The 20,763-nt window shown below is 31.0% G+C and overlaps 2 protein-coding genes across 5 annotated transcripts; both read right to left on the reverse strand.

Moving 5' to 3' along the window:
• Positions 1-700: 700 nt before the first annotated feature.
• On the reverse strand, positions 701-6,908 carry LOC111708152 (uncharacterized). Of its 4 annotated transcripts, none has more exons than XM_023481441.1 (7): positions 6,861-6,908; positions 6,212-6,286; positions 5,537-5,559; positions 4,822-4,878; positions 3,853-4,314; positions 2,125-2,183; positions 701-862 (listed from the first exon to the last, which is right to left on the reverse strand). In XM_023481441.1, the coding sequence occupies exons 1-7, from the start codon at positions 6,902-6,904 to the stop codon at positions 803-805; spliced, it is 780 nt and encodes a 259-aa protein (XP_023337209.1). In that variant the 5' UTR covers positions 6,905-6,908; the 3' UTR covers positions 701-802. The 4 variants fall into 4 exon arrangements, with proteins under 4 accessions (XP_023337209.1, XP_023337208.1, XP_023337211.1 ...); XM_023481440.1 differs by having other exon boundaries at positions 2,125-2,186; XM_023481442.1 differs by having other exon boundaries at positions 775-862; positions 2,125-2,250.
• Positions 6,909-10,086: 3,178 nt separating this feature from the next.
• On the reverse strand, positions 10,087-19,765 carry LOC111708161 (transcription factor SPT20 homolog). Its single transcript, XM_023481452.1, has 7 exons — positions 19,701-19,765; positions 15,280-15,309; positions 14,465-14,538; positions 13,817-14,080; positions 13,173-13,237; positions 11,331-11,405; positions 10,087-10,203 (listed from the first exon to the last, which is right to left on the reverse strand). The coding sequence occupies exons 1-7, from the start codon at positions 19,763-19,765 to the stop codon at positions 10,129-10,131; spliced, it is 648 nt and encodes a 215-aa protein (XP_023337220.1). The 3' UTR covers positions 10,087-10,128.
• Positions 19,766-20,763: the final 998 nt, after the last annotated feature.

A 20,763-nucleotide genomic window follows, 5' to 3' on the forward strand; every position in this document is an offset into this window, starting at 1 on the left:
TATCTCAGCTGTTGACACTGAACTCATGTATCTAAAATCAATATCTCAGCTGCTGACACTAAACTCGTGTATCTAAATTCAATATCTCAGCTGCTGACACTGAACTCATGTATCTAAATTCAATATCTCAGCTGCTGACACTGAACTCATGTATCTAAATTCAATATATCAACTGCTGACACTGAACCCATGAACAATAATAAAATAATAACCCTTAAAAGTTTTCTGGAATTCAATATTTGGTATCTCATCAGGTTTGTAGATTGTTGCATGAATATACTAAATGTAGATCTATACACAAATAAAGTGTATGTTTTCTAGCAATGTTGCAGGGCAAGAAAAGAAAAAGGAACACTCCACCAAACATTTCAGAATCTATACTTAATGCCAAATGTGATAAAAGGAGATTTAGCTAGGAATAGATTATCAACAGTTGGAGCCTTGAAACTGATGTGTAAGAAAATCTTTAGCAGAACTTGTAAATTATACTTGCACTTGATGCTTCTCCACATTAGAAAGATCAGTGGTTGATGAATGTTTACAATCTTCCCACGGGTTGAAGGTTTTAATTTAAAACTGCCTCACAAAACCTGTAAAACTATGTTAGAAGACATTCAATAACTTTTTTTGCTGAAAAAATTTAAAAAATGTCAAAAATAAAACAAACATAATGTTGTTTCCTTTTAAAAAATTATTAAAATCTTTTATCAGTATGAATGTGTTTATTCTTTTATGTCAATACAAGCTTTATTTATTTAAATATTCTACACATAATAATATTTATTTTAGTCGATCAGTTCCATTAAAGAATATTCCTATTTGTTTCATGTTCAGGAATCAGCACCAAAGTTGATTCAGAAATCTAAAAGAAATTTAAATACTTAGAAGTTAAAAACAAGTTTAAGGTTAATCAAATAGGAAGAAAAAGGCAAAAATTGAATTAATTGGCAAAGAACATTTAACAATTAACTGGTCTGTATTTTCGAATACTAAAAGGTTGCGTCAAGGTCAAAAACTTTGAAACAAAGCTTTTTATCTCCATTGTTTTATGATTAAAACTGTGCTTGTAAATACGAGCTTTATAATACTCATTAGATCAAATCTAAAGGTGGTAATTTTTTTTTTTATTTAACTGTGACCAGGCTTTTTTGATTTAATTTAATTAATTAATGTTTAAATGTTTAACCCAACCTTATTGAAATACATTTTAAAGTTTAAGACCAAAAACCTTACTTAGATGGTTTTAACATTTAATGAAAGGTTCTTGTTCCTTTGGTTTAGGTTTGGTTAGGCATAACAAATTAACAGCTGTCACTGATATCAGAAAGTTGACTATAGTCTTTAAGTAAGGATGCTGAACTACCTAGCAACAGGATCAACTACTTCTTTAGAGAACACTGGCTCAAATCCTGACGGGGCTATTCAAAGTTTTAACAACCTATTGTAAAGTCTGCTGATTCACCGTCACAAGGGCGTATACATGGGGGGGGGGCCGTGCTCCCACTTAGACTTGTAAACTGAGAGCTATCACACATATAAATGAACGAAGAGTTTTATTGTATAGATTCAACTATACTTTTACTTTTTTTTCACACCAGAAGCTTTAATTATTTTCTGGGCCTTTGTCCTTTTTTTCATCTTATAGAATTTAAGTTAGTTGAGTTTTTCAGTTTCAAAATTGTCTCTAGTTTAAATACTAAATTTTTTAGAAGCAAATTATTTTTTCTGCTAGTTTTGTTTGAAGGATAGGTAAAGTAGTACTTGCAAGGTAATTGGACTGTATGTGCTCCTTTAAAGTATCTTACACTTACGCTTGACATCCAAGATGAAGCCAAATGTTTTTAATTCACAGTTTAAATTTTGCCCATCCTCCCTTAGGAGATCCTAGGGGGGGGGGAATAAAAAAGTTTGCACATCCCGCAAACTTGCCCCCCCCTAGGTTTTTTTCTGTATACGCCCTTGTAATCTTCGACAAATTCGCCGACACTAAAGCCAATCAGAGGGCCATAAAAATAAAGTTCATCAACTGGTTCGTCTCTAAGCTGTTCAATTAATGGTCCCATGAACAGATTAAGTGGATCAAGAGAAAAGTAATTCACTTTCTGCTTGATCTAATAATCTTACCTTGTCAGGAATTATATCCTTCTCTTCTCTCCGTCTAGTCACTGGTGTTGGAAACATTCCTACTAAACTTAGTTTTAGTAGGAATATATCCTTCCTTTTCTAACCTTTCAGTTGTCAGTCTCATGTCTAGTTTATTTCAAGATCAACAGGAGAAGAAATAAAATTTCAAAATATTCTTAAATACCACTATTAATGAAAAATACAAATATGTTTGAAACATATTGTAGGTAGAGCCTGACAGAATTTTATTATCATTATACTATAATTATCATTATATTTCATTTTTATGAATAAAAAATTAATTTGAAAGTAAACTTCTCCTTAGTTCTAATTTCAAAGGGTAAAATTGAACTTTGCAGATGCCATTATGCATTATAGCATATTATAAAAAACTCTGTTTGAATCAAATTATTAATATTTAAACAAAGTAAATGCTTCATCTAATGTGTCTAGTGCAGAAAAACAGGAAAGGTATAGTTCTAAAGCTCAAGGATGTCTCAAAAATTATTATTTATCAAAATTAGCGGAAACAATGACGAAAATATTTAAAGAATATTGTTAAATATTAAAAATTTAAAAGATAAATATGTAAAAAAAGAATAACCAAAGAGTATGGAACATGAGGAGTGTGGAATATAAGGAGTATGGAATATAAGGGTGATGGAAATGACTCGGCCCGCCCTACCATATGATAATACATGCTTTGCAGACAGTACTCTATTTGAAAAAGAGTTTTAAAGGTAGTCTTTTAATTTTTTAAATGTTGTTTTTTACCATACCATAATAAATAAAACCGATAATTTAAATTATTGTATTGCCAATATGTTTACATCCCAAAAAATGTGTTTGTTTGGCGTTATTCAGCCTACTTTTTTCCCTGCTTAATAACCTATTCTGAATACATGAAGGGAGTATTTGTACATAGGGATGTTAACGTTTTCATTTTTTTTTAAAACAATCGTTTCATTATGAAAATGAGAACAAAAAATCGAAAACGAAACGATTGTTATTAAAAACGATAATTTTTTTAAAAAGTTTTTTTTTTTTAAATGGACGTTTTTAAAACAATCATTTTAACAACAATTGTTTTTCAAAACGATCGTTGTTATAAAACTCGTTTTTTGTTAATGATTGTTAACAACGAACCTTTATTAATGATCATTAACGATAACCCTTCGTTACCGATTGTTAACGAAGAGACGAAACATACCTGAAGGGGATCTGTACTTATCATTGAGAAGTTTTTAAGAAAAAATCAAGTAGTTTTAGCTCCCCACAACTCTTTACCTTCATGTATGACGACATTCAATAAAGTTGCATTTAATTTAATTTAATAATAAATGCCAACCTTTTGTTAACAATCATAAACAACAACCCTCTGTTAACGATCGTTAGTATAATTGTCACTAAGATTTTTTTTTCAAATACAATCTTTTTTTTCAAAAGCGAACGTTTTTTCAAAAAACAATTGTGTAAAAAACGGTCGCAAATTGTTTTTATAAAAGAAATCATTTTCAAAAACAATGGTTATTTGTTTTCTAAAAGTTGAAAACAAGTGGGTCGTTTTTTCTGAAAACGAAGCGTTCGTTTTTAAAACGATTTAAAAACAAAACAAAAAACGATCGTTTAATGATTGATTTCAAAAACGATTAACAATCCTATTTGTACGTTAGTGGGCCGTGTCGTTTCCATCTCCCTTTTATCTCATACTCCCAGGAAAACACTTACCAATAAAACCCCAAACAGACTGTTCTTCATCTGTTCTTGGGATTGCCTCTGTGTACCCACTGAACTCAGGTTGCAGAAGGAGAGAGCCGTCAACATTATAAACAGGTTCTGAGTCCTCAGGATTGGTGTACACATGTACTACACTAGCAGAATCAGGATAGACAAATTCAACTGAAACTTTATCCTCTTCAAAGTCTGGCTTAGCCCTAGCTTCAGAGGTGTTAATGTCTTCCAGTGAATATGGTGAATAATTTATTTGTTTCCTGGCATTTTTCATTTGTTTAAACTCTTCCTTTTCTTCAGAATAATTTTCAAAATTCTCTGCATCTTGATTGTTGTATTTTTCATGGAGTCTTATTTCATACTTAACAGTTTCAGATTTTTCAGCTGAAACATCTCTATCTTTTTTATCCTTTTGAGTGCTTTCTTCCAGTTTTGATTGTAGAATTTGCTTTTTCATGTCTGAAAAAAAGATGTCTTGAATTATTTCCTTTTTTTACTCTAAAAAAAGTTAAATACAATGGAAGTTTAACCCCCAAGGTATTCAATGATAAACCCAAGGGCGTTTCCCAAGGATTATATTTAAATTGTATAATACTACCATTTACCGCCTTTTACCAGCATAACCGACCTATGAGAGGTACGTTAAGTTACTTTACATCCCTTGGGACATTTAAGTAAAAATAACGACCCGCTCTGCAGAACAAATTTGCGCATTTTCATATCAAAGGACAAAAAACTTGTGTACAACTTGTGTACTTAACTACTTTTAGGCAAAATTGGTCTTAGGAACCCTTTCCTGTAAAGTAGTTATATAAAAAAAACAGATATTATAACATTTTAAACAAAATACAAGAAAGTAGCTTGTATACATCTAAATCCGTCATTTAAAGAATAAAACTAGTTATAGAATGTTTAAGGTTTAATATTTTTTAATAAAAGTCAAGATGAATGTTGAAGTTAGTGCACCTTCATAAGCTTTGTTTGAATCTGGATCCAGTCTGTTATAAAGAGTATCATTTACAACTAAAAGTATAATATATAAAACTACAGTGGAATGAATAAGTTGAATTTAGCAATATTTTTTAATTTGCAATTGTTATAATTTCAAAGAGAAGGTTTGCGCAAAGACAACTTTATTCCAGTTTTATTTTGCGATCACTGAATTAAGAAAATTAATGTTCACAAAATAAAAGATAAAAATGAAGTGTACAGTGAAGGAAAACTTGCATGCTTTAAAAAATGCATACAAACCAAAATCTAATGAAACATTGTTCTTGTTCGCCACAAACCAAACTTCTCTTATCCTTACTTTTTGAAATTCTAGACTATTAACTTTACCACATCAAATAGTCAAAGTTTAAAATAATAGATGTATACCATCAGGTTGCAGAAATATTAATATTAGAAAATTAAATTTTATGAAATTATTTACATAGTTCCTTTAATAATGTACTTACTAAATTTAATATTAAATCTTAGGTAGAATTTTTTTAATAATGAGACAAATCTGAAGAAGTTCAAGCGTAAACTAGACAGATGGTTCAGAAAAATTTGCTAAACTACTTTTGCACTATTTATAAAACCAGATCTCTGGCCATATTCGTCTAATTTAAATGCTTTTAAAAACTTTTTTTTAAACAGCAATCAGCGAGAAAATTATAAAATTTGGAAAAAATATTACCTCTAAATGCTGGTTTTCTAGTCCTGGAAAAGGAAAAAATATTGAGATTAATGAAATTAATTGTAAATTTAACTTTACTGATACTCCTTTATTGTTGTATATTAAATAAAAGGTTTTTAGGATTTATCAAAAAAGCTGACAATTGTATGTTTTTAAACCAAATATCAGTTAATTAACAATAAGAACTAAATCTAATGTGTACATTCTAGAAAATTATATGAAAAAAGCACATTTTAAACTTCTCCCATGAACAGCGTTAGTGTTTTAAACTTTTAAAGCACTTTTAAATTATCTAGAAGTAACGATTAAAATTTAACTCATACATTTGCTACTTTTACTTACTTTACGAAACATTTGATCATGTTCCTAATACCATGAAAAAGTGTAAAGCATGAGAAATAGGTAAGTGCAGATTAATATGATATTAAGTCTTTGCCACAAACTCTAATTTTTGAAACCCTTGTATCTTTGCAACCTAACGGTGTAAAATAATAAAATTTAACTTATGGTTTACAGTGTAAACCATAAGTTAAATTTTATTATTTACAGTGTAAACCATAAGTTAAATTTTATTATTTGCTCCAACAGAATTTATAGTTTGAAATATCATAGCAAATAAGATTTTGTGGCAAAGACTTAATTTCTTTGTCTTTGCAAATGTATAGATAAACTTACACTCTGGCATATGATATAGTGTTACCAGATATTCTGCAGGCGTCATCACAAGGTGTTAAACACCCCAGTACAACTCTAAATTATCACAAGGTCTTAAACACCCCAGTACAACTCTAAATTATCACAAGGTTTTAAACACCCCAGTTCAACTCTAAACTATCACAAGGTGTTAAACACATCAGTACAACTCTAAATTATCACAAGGTCTTAAACACCCCAGTACAACTCTAAATTATCACAAGGTCTTAAACACCCCAGTTCAACGGTAAATTATCACAAGGTCTTAAATACTCCAGTTCAACTCTAAAACAAGGTGTTGTCTTTTACCGTTAATTTTCGTTAACGATTTAAAAATTTATGGTTTTTGCCGTTTGTAAACGGACTCTTCCTTTACTTTTCGAAAACTTCCGTCTTTTAACGGTACTTTGCCCAGCCCTATAAACACCCCAGTACAATTATAAATTATCACCAGTTTAACTCTAAGTTAAGAAAAGGGGTGAAACACCTAGTACAGTTCTTAGTTACCACTAGGTGTTTAAAATCTGAAAAGAACTCGAAATTACATAATAAATGGTTCTCTATACATCGCAAAATGCATATGTTAATTAGACTATTTATAGTTTGATTCTAAAAATCGTCTAATTATTACCTGGCTATAACCCCAGTTAAGCAAACGTACCCATACACATTCATGTTTCTGTATGAACAACATTTCTGACATTTATTAATGATTTTTTAAATTGACAGCAAGCGTAATCTAAAGTGACTTTCTATGCAAAAAAAAACACGCTCGATTGACAACGATCTTATAAAAGCTTTTTCTGATATGAAATATATATTTTTAGAATTTTGAAAACTGGATATTTTCCTTTGTCCGTTCTCTTAAAAAGTGACGCATATACTGCATGAATACATATAGATATTATCCCAATTAAACACTTTTAATTCTAGAAAAACGACAATATGTTTTACTTTAAATTTCAGATAAATGTTTTTAAGGTTACTGTTGTGAATCGGGCATTGTAACCTTTGCATGGGAGGTCATTTGAAATAATGTTAACAGTCCCTTTAAACTGTAAACATAATATAATAGTCCTAGTGTTATACTGAACATCTTTTAATGAGGATAAATCCCTTAAAACACATAAATTAAGAAAATAAAAAGATAAGAAAGACAGAAAATAATCAAAAATTATTATTTTCTCAAACAAAAATGACCAAAGTTCAAAATTTATTTTATTCTAAATATTTTAAGCCATAAGTATCAAATTTACGATTTTAGCACAAATTTTGAATCATTGTAGCAAACTTAAATTTTCAAATCTCCAAATCTTTGCAACTTGTAAACCTTTGATATTTCAGTTTTTTAACTCTAGCTTTCTAATCTGTAAACCTGTGCAACCTGTATTTCAGTTTTTAATCTGTCAAAATTTAGAGTTTTAAATATCTGAGGTCTACTACAATTGTGTTGCAAAGATATAGGAATTAGAAAGTCATTGTTGCAAATACCCAATTTCTTTCTAGATTTTCAATGTTTGAGAAAAAATGACCCAAAACTGAGTTGTCACTCACTGAGCTGTCACTCACTGAGTTGTCACTCACTGAGCTGTCACTCACTGAGTTGTCACTCACTGAGTTGTCACTCACGGAGTTGTCACTCACTGAGTTGTCACTCACTGAGCTGTCACTCACTGAGCTGTCACTCACTGAGTTGTCACTCACTGAGTTGTCACTCACTGAGCTGTCACTCACTGAGCTGTCACTCACTGAGTTGTCACTCTCTGAGTTGTCACTCACTGAGCTGTCAATCACTGAGCTGTCACTCACTGAGCTGTCAATCACTGAGTTGTAACTCACTTAGCTGTCACTCCCTGAGCTGTCACTCACTGAGCTGTCACTCACTGAGTTGTCACTCACTGAGTTGTCACTCACTGAGCTGTCACTCACTGAGCTGTCACTCACTGTAAAAGAAATTATGAGAGAATTATTTCTCTATAAAAACTAAATTAACAAGAGTTTTCTAAATACAGGGGACATCAGTTCCGAAACTAACACTTGGCCCATTTCTTACTCTGAGTTTACCTTATCAAAAAATCTCGTTTTGTTACGAAAGTGCGTTAATACTTGAAAATTGATATTGATATGAATTCCGGTTATTGTCTCAAAACCAGGATATGTTCTGTAAACGCGAACACGAGCTGAAATCAACCGGTAATTGTTTATAAATAGGGATATGTTCGAAAATGAAATCAAGAATCATCAAAAACTAATTCTCACACCTTATTAGTGTTAGTTTTGGAACTAATATCCCCTGAACTAAACTAAAACTCTTTTATCTTTATAACTGTATCAAAACTTATTTTTATTATATGTTTTAAATTTTCCATTCAGAAAAGAAATTTCCGTTTTTGTTTTGTTTTCCTACGTTACATTAACGAAGCATGTAAAGTAGAAACTATATTGTAGACTATATGCATACTACATTTACAAAAAATTCTGAATCCAGAGAAAAAATTATGAACACTGTCCTTCTGAATGATAAAATTATTTTAATCTTTTAAAAAATGTTTGGAATAAGTTATTATCATAATCAATACTTAGATACATGGTTTACAGGACACAGTTGCGACACTAGTCCATGACTACAATTATAAAAATGTTAATTGCTTCACTATGTATGGAAACTATATATCTTTGGTTGTTTAAAAATGTAGATTGAAGCTGGTACACTACTTCCCTCTGAACAGATACAAAATGTAGATTGAAGCTCGTATACGTCTCTCTTTGTACAGATACAAAAGTTGAAATATAAAACCTTAATTGGGTTTTACAAATAACACCTATCCTCAGGATTCAGATTAAACAGGTTTCATAATAAAAAAATCTAATCTTTTTGCATACTTTTTTGTTCTAGTTTTTAATTTAAAAAAATAATCCACTATTATAATTTGTTAGTAGCAAAATATGCAAAAAAAAAATTTAAGGAAAAAAAGTTACCAACGTTTTTTAAAATTTATTTGGGTTGACATGAGATAAAATTTGGGTTGACAAGAATAAAATTTCAATGCTATAATAATAAAATAAAAATCAAATCGAATAAGTTTACACTATAAATAAACACTATGAATATCACATTTATATGATTTGTTCTAATGAGAGAGGTGTTTTATTATGAAAAGCTAAAAACTAAACTCAATCAATTTTTTTAAATCAGAAAACATTTATTTTCAATACTCAAGGTTATTAAATCTCAAAAATTGGGAAAAGTTAAAATAAAAAAAAATAAAATTTGACGAATTCAAGTACAAACATGCATACTATGAAAACCTCTAATTACAAAATAAAAAATTAAAAATTTGGATTGGCTACTTTTAGTCTTTTTGGAAAAGAACTGATTACTCCTCACAAGCATTAAATTTCCAATCTATTAAATCGGATGTTGTAATAAATGATGGGTGCGTTCGTTTTTTATTTATTTCGTTTGTTTATCATTTGTGTACGACCCATTTTGTTCGGTTTATTTCAAACAGTTAAAAAACAATCGTTGTTTCAAAAGTTTAATAAAATATCGTTCATGTAGTGAAACATTTTTTTAAAAATAAGTTCGTTCAGGAAAAAATCTATAGTTTATTCAAGTCCGTTTGAACAATTTTTAATCCTTCGTTTTTGTTTTTATCGTTCCTTTTTAAAAACTAGCATTATTCATTCCTCTGAATAATCCATTTCATTCAACCGTCATTCTGTTTTTTTTTCTGAACAACAGTCGACACATTTTTTCAAGAAAAATGTAGCTCCTTCTTCTAAATGTTGTACGTTCAAACATCTAGCACATCAGATTAGAGATTAGATAACAAGAGGTAGTTGGGAGTGAACAGTTCTGTTATAATAATATATTTATACAAGTGTTAAAAAGATGCTTAAGAATATTCAACATAATTTGTAATGCTGGGCAGAGGTAGAGAGATATCAAATGCAGAGATAGCGGATGAGATCTAGAAATAAAACATAAATATTATTAAGAAAATATTTAAATATTTTTTTTGTAAAATATACGCAATATTTTCGTGAAATTTTCGCATTTCTATTTTGCGAAAATTTTGCATTTTTTCGAGTCACAAATTGAAGCGAAATTTTGCGAGAAAAACTTTTTCGTGAAAAATAAGAAATTAACGCGAAACGATTTTTCTTTTTCGCTGCAAACCCTAATCTTTACAAACTCACGCAAAAGTCCGTATGCAGGATAATCATATATAACATCACTTTTGTTGGTGTCTGTTGGATAAAATGGCATTCTAAAAAGATTGTAAGTGTAATTTCAAGTAACTCTCCTTGCAAAGGGTACTAACCGAGCTACAATGATACCCTTGAAACCTTAATCTGATCAAAAATGTCGAAGCTATCGTCGTATAATTCAGATAATTTCTATATTGCGTCTTTTACGCAATAAATATGAAAGTCACTTTCGCAGAGAACTCTCAAATGAAATTATACAATTGAAATAATATAAAAGAAACCTAGCTAATTCATTGAGGGCCCCTTGAAGTAGTAAAACTAAAATAGTACAAATATAAGTTTTCCTCCTTCTTCTTTTACATAACTGTATTTATACTTAAAGTTGAAGTTTGACAACCATTACTTGGAAATTTATTTCTTTGAAAAAAAGTTATGTTTACAAACTTTTAACTTGAATAAATTTAAAAAGCATTTTTATAAAAAATGTTTAAACGGATGCTCTGGTAAGGGTTTATAACTCCGATGTTCTCAACCTTACAAAATATAATCACTGCAGTTGTCAAAATGTCGTAAAGAAATTAACCCCATCTCAAGTTGCGGGGAGGGGATCCGCCCCCCCCCCTTTTGATTTGCCTTTAGAATTGAGATTGTTAAAAACAATATTTTGTATTATGAAAAAAATGAAAAAAAAAAATTCAGTTTTTTATATTGAAAAATATTAGCATATTTTTAAGAGCTTTTCAAATAAAAAAAATGTCCGATCTGTTTTTGATTTTTTTTTCAGACACCGCGACCGTTCTCTGAAACACTCCCAGTCCCCACCCCCACCTGTACATGGGTTAATATTAAAAAGAAAAGATTAAATTATAAATATGTATCTATTTACCTTCCATAACTTTGAATCTATTTCTTCAGCAGAATTACTTCCGACCATGTGTCGTAGAATTTCAATCAGTTTAACCTGGACAGAATTCAGAAATTTAATTATATAACTTGGACGGAATTCAGAACTTTAATCATTTCAACCTGGACAGAATTCAGAAATTTAATCATTTCAACCTGGACAGAATTCAGAAATTTAATTATTTCAACCTGGACAGAATTCAGAAATTTAATTTTTACAACTTGGACGTAATTCAGAACTTTTATCATTTCAACCTGGACAGAATTCAGAAATTTAATTATTATAACTTGGACTGAATTCAGAACTTTAATCATTTCAACCTGGACAGAATTCAAAACTTCAATCGTTTCAACCTGGACAGAATTCAGAACTTTAATCATTTCAACCTGGACAGAATTCAAAACTTTACTCATTTCAACCTGGACAGAATTCATTCAACCTGGACAGAATTCGGAACTTTAATCATTTCAACCTGGACAGAATTCAAAACTTTAATCATTTCAACCTGGACAGAATTCAGAACTTTAATCATTTCAACCTGGACAGAATTCAGAACTTTAATCATTTCAACCTGGACAGCATTCAGAACTGTAATCATTTCAACCTGGACAGAATTCAGAACTTCAATCATTTCAACCTGGACAGAATTCAGAACCTTAATCATTTCAACCTGGACAGAATTCAAAACTTAAATTATTTCAACCTGGACAAAATTTATATTTAATATCGAGATCAAGTGTTTTCAATTAACAGTATTCACACACAAATTTCAACCTCAGGGTAAACAAAGATAACAAGAAAAAAATCGTTGAAAAAGAAATGAATCTTCAATGAACAACATTCGACGATCAAGATTTTTCAATATTAAATCTTTGCATGAGAGTTTAACAAACCTGTATAGAATTAGAAGGGCTATATGTAGTAAATACGGTTCACCGACAAAGGGTCAAACGACACTGAGTCAAACGACAAAGTTTCAAAAGCGCGACAAAGGGTGAAACGACAAAGGGTAAAACGACATAGGGTCAAAAAATGCGACAAAGGGGCAAATTTTTTTTCTAATTTTGACATCTTTTAAAGTTAGTATTTATTTATTATTATTTAATGTTAGGTTAGGTTAAGACACTTTCTAGGCCGAGCGCTGCAGCTAGGACAGGCTAGGGGGCCGAGCGCTGCGGCCACGGGTTAGGTTAGCTAAGACACTTTCTGGGCCGAGTGCTGCAGCTAGGACAGGCTAGGGAGCCGAGCGCTGCGGCCACATGGCCAATTATATCCATGTCTAAAATATAAGATCCATGTACAAAATTGATTCAAATCAAAAAACATTTTTATCATTTTGACCTTTTGTTGTTTGACCCTTTGTCGCACTTTTGAACCTTTGTCGTTTGACCCTTTGTCGTTTGACCCTTTGTCGTTTGACCTTTTGTCGGTGAATCGTAAATACCATACTCTTACGAAATACAAAAATAGACTAAATAAACATCTATATGGTTTGTTTAAAGTTAGATTATTTCTTTAAAAAGTGTAAAATTTCACCCCTGAATAAATAAATTAGTAAAAAAATACTATACAGATTGACCATCCCCCCCCCCTCCGAAGTAAAATGTATTTAATGACCTTTTTGAATGACAAGTTCATGATGTACTTAAGGGGTTGTACAATTTTCAGCTTTACAGTCTGCTTTAGCGAACTATATTTTTGTATATCTAAATCTAATATCTATAGCTTTCATGGAACTGTAGCATTACGGGACACTGCAGATGCCTGTTATGCCTATCCAGGTAGAGCGTATGCGCAATCTGTGAATTACGTGAATAAACTTACTCTTGCCGAATTAGACCGTCCGCCGATTCCAGCAAAGATTACCATTCCGATAATAATGATTTCACCTTAATATAAATCTATTGATATACAAACGGTATTCGCCTAGCTTTAAATATATGAATTGGTTGAACTTTTGTTAGAAAACCCGTTGGTTCCGGGCGGTTCCGGGCCTGTAGAGACAGGTTCCGGCTCCGTAGAGACAGGTTCCGGGCCCGTAGAGACAGGTCTAACAATTATTTCTTTTCAAATTTTTATTAATGTGACCGTCAATTTAATGAGTTACATGCATCATTTAGAATAGTGCCCTTTATACTTTATCCGACTAAACAAATTCTTCAACTTCTTTACATGTCTCTGCTGCATAAATGAGTTATGACTTTTGTGAGGAAACTGTAATTAAATGAATAGCAAATATAAGAAGAAAGTAGGACTGTCACTTTTGCGGAGAAAAGAGACAGAATTTAGTGTGTCATGCATTTTAAACTGTGGGTCACATTAACACAAATTTAATATTAATTAGGGACAATTTTACTTTTAAAATTAGGATTACTAAATGCCGCAAAGTATTTCAAAGGTCAAAGACGACCTTTAGGTTGTCTTGATACTGTCATGTTTTGTGGGACACCCTTTACTATAAAACCTACCTACAAAAAGTAGAGTAAGAGCATATCCAGGACCATCTAGAGCCGGACGATTTTCAGGGTTTTCAAACGAATTTTGGAATTGTTGACTTGGACTTGAAAACTGTTGTGGCAGAAAAAACTGTTGTTGAGGTTGAAACTGTTGTTGAGGCTCAATTAGTTGATATTGAAACTGTTGTTGAGGTTGTTGGGGTATGAAAAAGTTAGGATGATATTGTTGTAGACCCGTTGGTTGTAACTCTTGTTGTTGTATTGTGTCATCAAAACCTTTACAAATTGAAGTTGTTAGTACAAGGTGTCCAAAGTTAAGTGAAGGATTTCAAATTGTGTACTTTTTTTAAAGGGACTGTTCTCGTAATTTTAATTGACTTTGCAATTAAACATTCAAGATTTACGACGATACAGTTGAACCTGTAGTTTGATAAATAATGTAGAAGATAACGTCGTTTTTCTAGCTAGAAAAGTGACTAATTATTGTAATATCTCCATGTTTATGTCCTGCAGGAGAAAAGCGCAAGTCACTTTTTAAAAAAAACCACAATTGAATATAATACTTGTTCAAACTGATTTAAATATATATTTAGTTAATACTCAAACAAAGCTTTTAATGATACCATTGTGCTTTATGTATATTCCCCTCTACAAATATACCTGTCAAAGCTATATCTTGCTGAGGTTTCTCTGATCTTCTAATCTCTTCTCTGTTTTCTTGATTTTCATACAATCTGTAAAAATATTCAAGTATTTTAAAGTAGTAAACTCTGGCAAAAATATAATACTTTAGTTTAGCGTATGTGCAATTGTTTTGCACTTTGATTGTGTCAATGCATTGGATGTAATGAGATGCAACGCAATTATTACAGTAATTACATTCTTAGACTGTAGAGATGGGTTCGTTAGTTTTCTTCATTGCGTTCATTTTTTTTAATCTTTCAAAAAACTTGATTTCGTTCGTACTCAAAAACATTGATAATTTTCCATCTCTTTTGTTCATTTCTCTGTGAACGATCGTTCAGTATAATTATTCGTTCTGTAAAATCGTTTGTTAAATAAAGTCGTTAGTTCAGTAAAAAAAAAACACATTTTTTTAAGTTTGTATAAAAATCTTCAGTAAAAAAACTAAAGTTTTTAAAAGTTTGTTCCCAAAAAAACTATCGATTTTATTAAAATCTTTTTTTTAAATCCTGTGTTCAGTTAAAAAACGAAAATATTTTTTAAGTCGTTCGAACGATTAATAATGTTCGTTTTTTTCTTTCATTTTAAAAAAAAAAGATAAATTTTCCCATTTCTGAACGATCCAATTCGTTCGTCCATCGTTCGTTTTTTGAAAACGACACATGCATCATTCATAAAAAGTCGTTTGTTCACAAAAAAGATGCCCATCTCTAGCTTGAAGCCAATAATAAGTAATAAAACATTACCAAAAGAATTGTAAAAATAAAACTTGAGAAAAAATACAGTTTTACCTTCCATTTCGGGGCAGTGGTTTTGGTTGACTAAAAACAATATTTTTTAATTTGAATTCACGATTTAATCAATCGATTTAATGTTGAATCAAATATAATGTATTCAAATCTTATAAAATTATTTTTTAAATTAACAAAAACGTTGATAAAATATCGTCCCCCTTTTTTGCTCTTGGATACCTTGCCGCGCAACAACAAAATCATTAAAGAATATTTTCCTGTGATTAAACTCTGTCCGCTTCTCTGTCTTCACAGTTATTTTTTCAGCATAATATTTAAAATTATAAATCAAATCTCTCTTTTGATTTATACAGTGATAACCAATGAACATTGGAAAAATAGTCAAGGACAACCCTTCCGATTTGCTACATCTGTATTATTTAGAATAAAAACATATATTTAAAATGCAATAGCAGTTGTAAAATAAGAAAATAAGAAAATGAGAAACTTAATAAATAAAATAAAAACTGTTTCCTGACAATTATAAAGGATAAAGGAGCACAGCAGCCTTGAAACTAAAAATAGAAAATATAACATTTTAATATTCTTCATAGGATATTTCGATATCGTGGTTTAAAGTGGGTAGAAGCTGCGGAAGTATATATCTAAGAGGGGGGAAGCTGCGGAAGTATATATCTAAGAGGGGGTGAGCTGCGGAANTGTCTGTCTGTTTGTTTGTATCCAATAAACGTCAAAACGGCTGAACCGATCGGGCCCAAATTTTTTTGGGGACATCACGTGACCACAGGGAAGGTTTATGAATGATATTTTGTAAAAAAAATTAATTTCTTAAAAATCCGCGATTTTTTTTTTAAAAATCCGCAAAAATTTTTTTCTTCTTTGTTTTAAAATGTAAACAAAAAGAACATGTTCACAATTTAAATAAAAGATGGGCGCGAAGCGCCCTAAAAGCCCAGGAAGAAGGGCGCGAAGCGCCGTGAATTTCTAGTTTGAATGAAAAAGAGAAGATACCTATTTTTTTATATTCAAATTTCAATTTTCAAAGATTTAACAAATTGCTGATTATTGCAATTTCTTGACTATTCTTACCTAAATTTGATTTCATTTTACAGCATTCTCTCAGCAAATTCTAAAATAATTTTTTTTAATACGATATAATGCCAAATCATGTCTGAAAGAGAATGTAAGCATAATTTCAGGTGGCCCTCCCCATGCACAGATGTCAAGGTCCAATTTACAACGGTATCCTTAAAAACGTTTTCTGATCACGAATGCATCAGATATCCATGTTTTTGTTTCTTTTAAACTTTTTATTTTCATTTGAGGTTTCTCTCCGAAAGTGACTTGGGCATTTCTTGCGAAATTCACTACACTACTATTTTACATTTCTTATCAGATTTAGGTTTTTAGGGTACCGTTGTAAATCGAACATTGCCATCTTTGCATAAAGAGTCACTTGAAGTTACGCTTACATTCCCTTTAACAATTATTTCTCTCAACATTTTAACAAACAAATAAGAAAAAGGTTTAAACTATTTTGTTATTATAATATAAAGACGACATTTAAAGAAAGTCAACGGAAGCTATTTTAACTACAAATCCATAAACCCATAAACCCATATATGTGCTTGATTTATAATCATAATAACTATAAATGGACAAAGGAATTGAGTCTTTGTTACAAACTAAAATTTTCTTATCCCTTTATCTTCGCAACCTGATGGTGTAAACCATTGATATTTCAAACTTAGATTTTTTTATTGAACATAATTAAAAGTTTGAAATATCTAAGGTCGACAACACTGGGTTGCTTAGATATAAGGATTAGAAAATCAGAGTCTTTGGCAAAGACTCAATTCCTTTAACAACTTAAAGGGACTGTAGTTAAATTCTACGTGACCTTCCTGGCTTAATTATTTTTTAGTCTTATAAATCCCATGATAATATTATAATTCTGTAATCTGAAAAGTACCCCCCGCCCCTGCCCCTTGCCCCCCTGGGCCGATGGTAAATAATTAATTTAATTAAACTTGTATGCTTGACAATAACTCATTGACTTTTTTGCAGATTTGTAGATCTCAGATTTAGACTTAATTAAGATTTTCATGCGAAAAGATGCATTTATATTTGCTTTGATTGAAATACTACTTTCAAATTGAAAACCTTTAAATGCTTAAATAAAAATATCTGTTTAAACCGCTAGGTGTGATGTAACATAGTTGAATGCTTGTAAACAACTCCGTCCAATTATGATATATCAATCTTCTTCATATCGACCATTCATGTTCTACAATTTTAATTCAAAACTTAAAAATAATATTACGATTAATAAATTCCTTATATTTACAATTACTTTTCATTCTCAAAATTTGTAATAAATATAATACCCTGAGTTACAAAAATTAGTAAAAACGAAGTTCACACACTCTACTTTTTTGCAGTTCTGGTTAAAGCACACAATTTCGTGTAAAACGTATCAATTCAATATCAGTTTCTACATTGTTGCGTAATATTTATCAAAATTTGTATCTTGTCATATGGTGGATATGTCTTACATGTACATGTGTAATCATAAACACAATCACGGAACACAGGGGGTATCATGGAATAGTGAGGGTATTCTGGAATACAGGGGGTATCACGGAACACTGGGAATATCATGGAAAACAGAGGGTATCATGGAATACAGAGGGTATCATGGAATACAGAGGGTATCATGAAACACAGGGGGTATCCTGGAATACAGAGGGTATTATGGAATACAGGGGTTATCATGGAATGCAGGGGTATCATGAAATACATGGGGTATTATGGAATGCAGGTGGTATCATGGAATACAAGGGAGTATCATGGAATACAAGTGGTATCATGGAATACAAGGGAGTATCATGGAATACAGGTGGTATCATGGAATGCTTAAGGGAGTATCATGGAATAAAGGATGTGTCATCAAATACAGTGGGTATCATTGGATACAGGGTTATCACGGAAAACCGAGGGTATCATGGAATACAGGAGTTAACATGGAATTCAGGGGGTATCAGGGAATACGGGGGTATCATGTAATACAGGGGGGTATATAGGAATACAGGAGGTATTATGGAATACAGGGGGTATCATGGAATACAAGGGTATGATTACAGGGGTATCATAGAATACATGGGATATCACGGAAAACAAGGGTTATCAGGAATACAGGGGTTTTTGGAATATGGGAGCATTATTGAATACAGGGAATATGATGAAGTACAGGGGGGTACAGGGAATATGATGAAGTACAGGGGGGTACAGGGAATATGATGAAGTACAGGGGGGTACAGGGTATCGTGGAATAAAAGCGCACGAATACAAGGTATGGTATGCCGGAAAATAGAATATTACGAAATACAGGATATCACAAAGTAACAGAGTATCACAAAATACAAGATATCATAAAATACAGAATATCATGAAATAAATAATATCACGAAATACAGAGTACCACAAAATAGAGGATGTCATGGACAACAGCTAGTTTACCGAAATAATGAGTATTTTGGAACACTGTGTATCATGTAGTACAAGGTAAATACTCTGTTATAACAGTCTAGACGTTTTTAATGTGATAGTGTTAAAATTAGAGGGCAAGAGCAACATTTCTCCCCCCCCCTTTTCATCTTCTATCCTCTCTATTTTATTTTACAGGGTGTCCCAATAAACATTGCTTAAGTGAGAGACGATGAAAGTCGTCTTTGATTTCTGATATTAAATGCATGACAAAGAAAGTGTAAAAACGAGGGTGTATGTCTTACGAGCTTTTCATAAAGTGGTCTTTATACCTATCTTGTTTTTTGAAAATTTATGAAGATATTAGATATTTATTAAATAAATTGAAAATTTGTACAAATCTTTTAGTATCTTCGTCAATTTTGAAGATGCAAAAATGGTAGACCACATTTTGAAAATCTCAAGACCCGGCATTTTCGAAATTAGATGTTTAAACTGGAATACTGCAATAATTTTTGTTTTATGAAAAATTTCGCATTGATCGAAGACGATTTAAAGTCGTCACTTAATTCCAATGTTTATTGGGACACCCTGTATAGTGTAATATACAAATTATAAAGCATTGAGAAACATTATTATTAAAATTTAATGAAAATTTCTTTTTTATTTACGTGAATATAATTAAAGTTTTTTATCGTTGCATCTTTGCATCCTTAAATCCTTAAATCATTCAGCCGAGATACAATTTAGAGCTTTCCATAGTCAGTAACCCCAGACTAAAAAAAGTGGCAACCGTCATAGGGAGCTTTAAAAAATTGCAAAAAGTACAAATGTCTAAAATATTTAATTTTTGACAACTTCAGGGCTTTGAAAAATAAGCACATTATAGATCCGTGTCTTCATTATTTAAAAAAAAGCGTAATTTACGACTTTCCTGTTTCGAAAAGAAGTTCACAAAAAATACTTTAATTTACTTTCTGTTTTTGTTAATGGACTCATGGTATTCACGAATCATCATGCGTAGTTCTTCTTTAGCCATCTGCATAGAAACCTAAAAATCAAACTGTTAAAGATAATGGCAAATTTTTCCTCGTCTATTGTAAATAAATATGTTTTGTAACACAGTGTGTCCCTCTGAATATTTTGCTTGATAATTTAAAAAAACTTCTTACGGAACTTATAATTCATTTATTCTTGAAATAATAAACAAAAATGCTAATTCATTTTAAAAATGTGAAATGCCTTTTTGTGCTTTCAAATTTGTTAATCTCTTTGTTTTTCATGTTAAAGTTTTTTTCACTTAAAGAGGCTGTAAGCGTATTTTCAAGTAGACCTCCGTGTAAAAATGGCAATGCCCGATTCACAACGGTACACTAAAAAGTATGTTTAAAGGATGAATTAGACATCAATGTTTTGTTTTCTATAAACTGTTTTTTTTCAATTGCGGTTTCTGTGTAAAAGTGACTTGCGGATTTCTTGTTTGGAGTAAAAAATCACAGTTAAAGTAAAAATCTTCCACATTTTTGATCAGATTAAGGTTAAAGGAAACCGATGTCAACCGAAATTTGTCATATTTGCATAAAGGGTCAATTAATATTTACTGTTTATTTAATCCGCCGTTGAATGTATTTTTACGTTCAGAAGAAGTTTACCACAAAAGACGAGACACTTCAGAAAAGACTTTACAGACGTAGTACTGTCCGTTTCCTTTTGAACATATATTAAATAAGCTATTTAAACTCTATATCCAAGGCAGAAGACTTAATTTAAACTTGTTATTTTTAAGAGTTTCACGGCGTCTTTAAAGTCTCATCTTTTGAGGTTCACCCTGTATGTAAAATATACATAGCCCGCATCGGGTAGACGCTTTAGTGATGAATTAAGATTTAGTTTTTTTTCTCAAAGTGCAATCTTTGCAAAGGAATTTTCCTCGATATAATTGTGAATTATCAAGCTAGTATAATGCATTTACTTTATTAATTAATAATGTTGAGTATACATTAATTCCTTTTTTACAGTCTTATAATAAATATTTTT

This window comes from Eurytemora carolleeae, unplaced genomic scaffold (genome assembly GCF_000591075.1).
Source record: "Eurytemora carolleeae unplaced genomic scaffold, Eaff_2.0 scaffold723, whole genome shotgun sequence".
NCBI lineage: Eukaryota > Metazoa > Arthropoda > Copepoda > Calanoida > Temoridae > Eurytemora > Eurytemora carolleeae.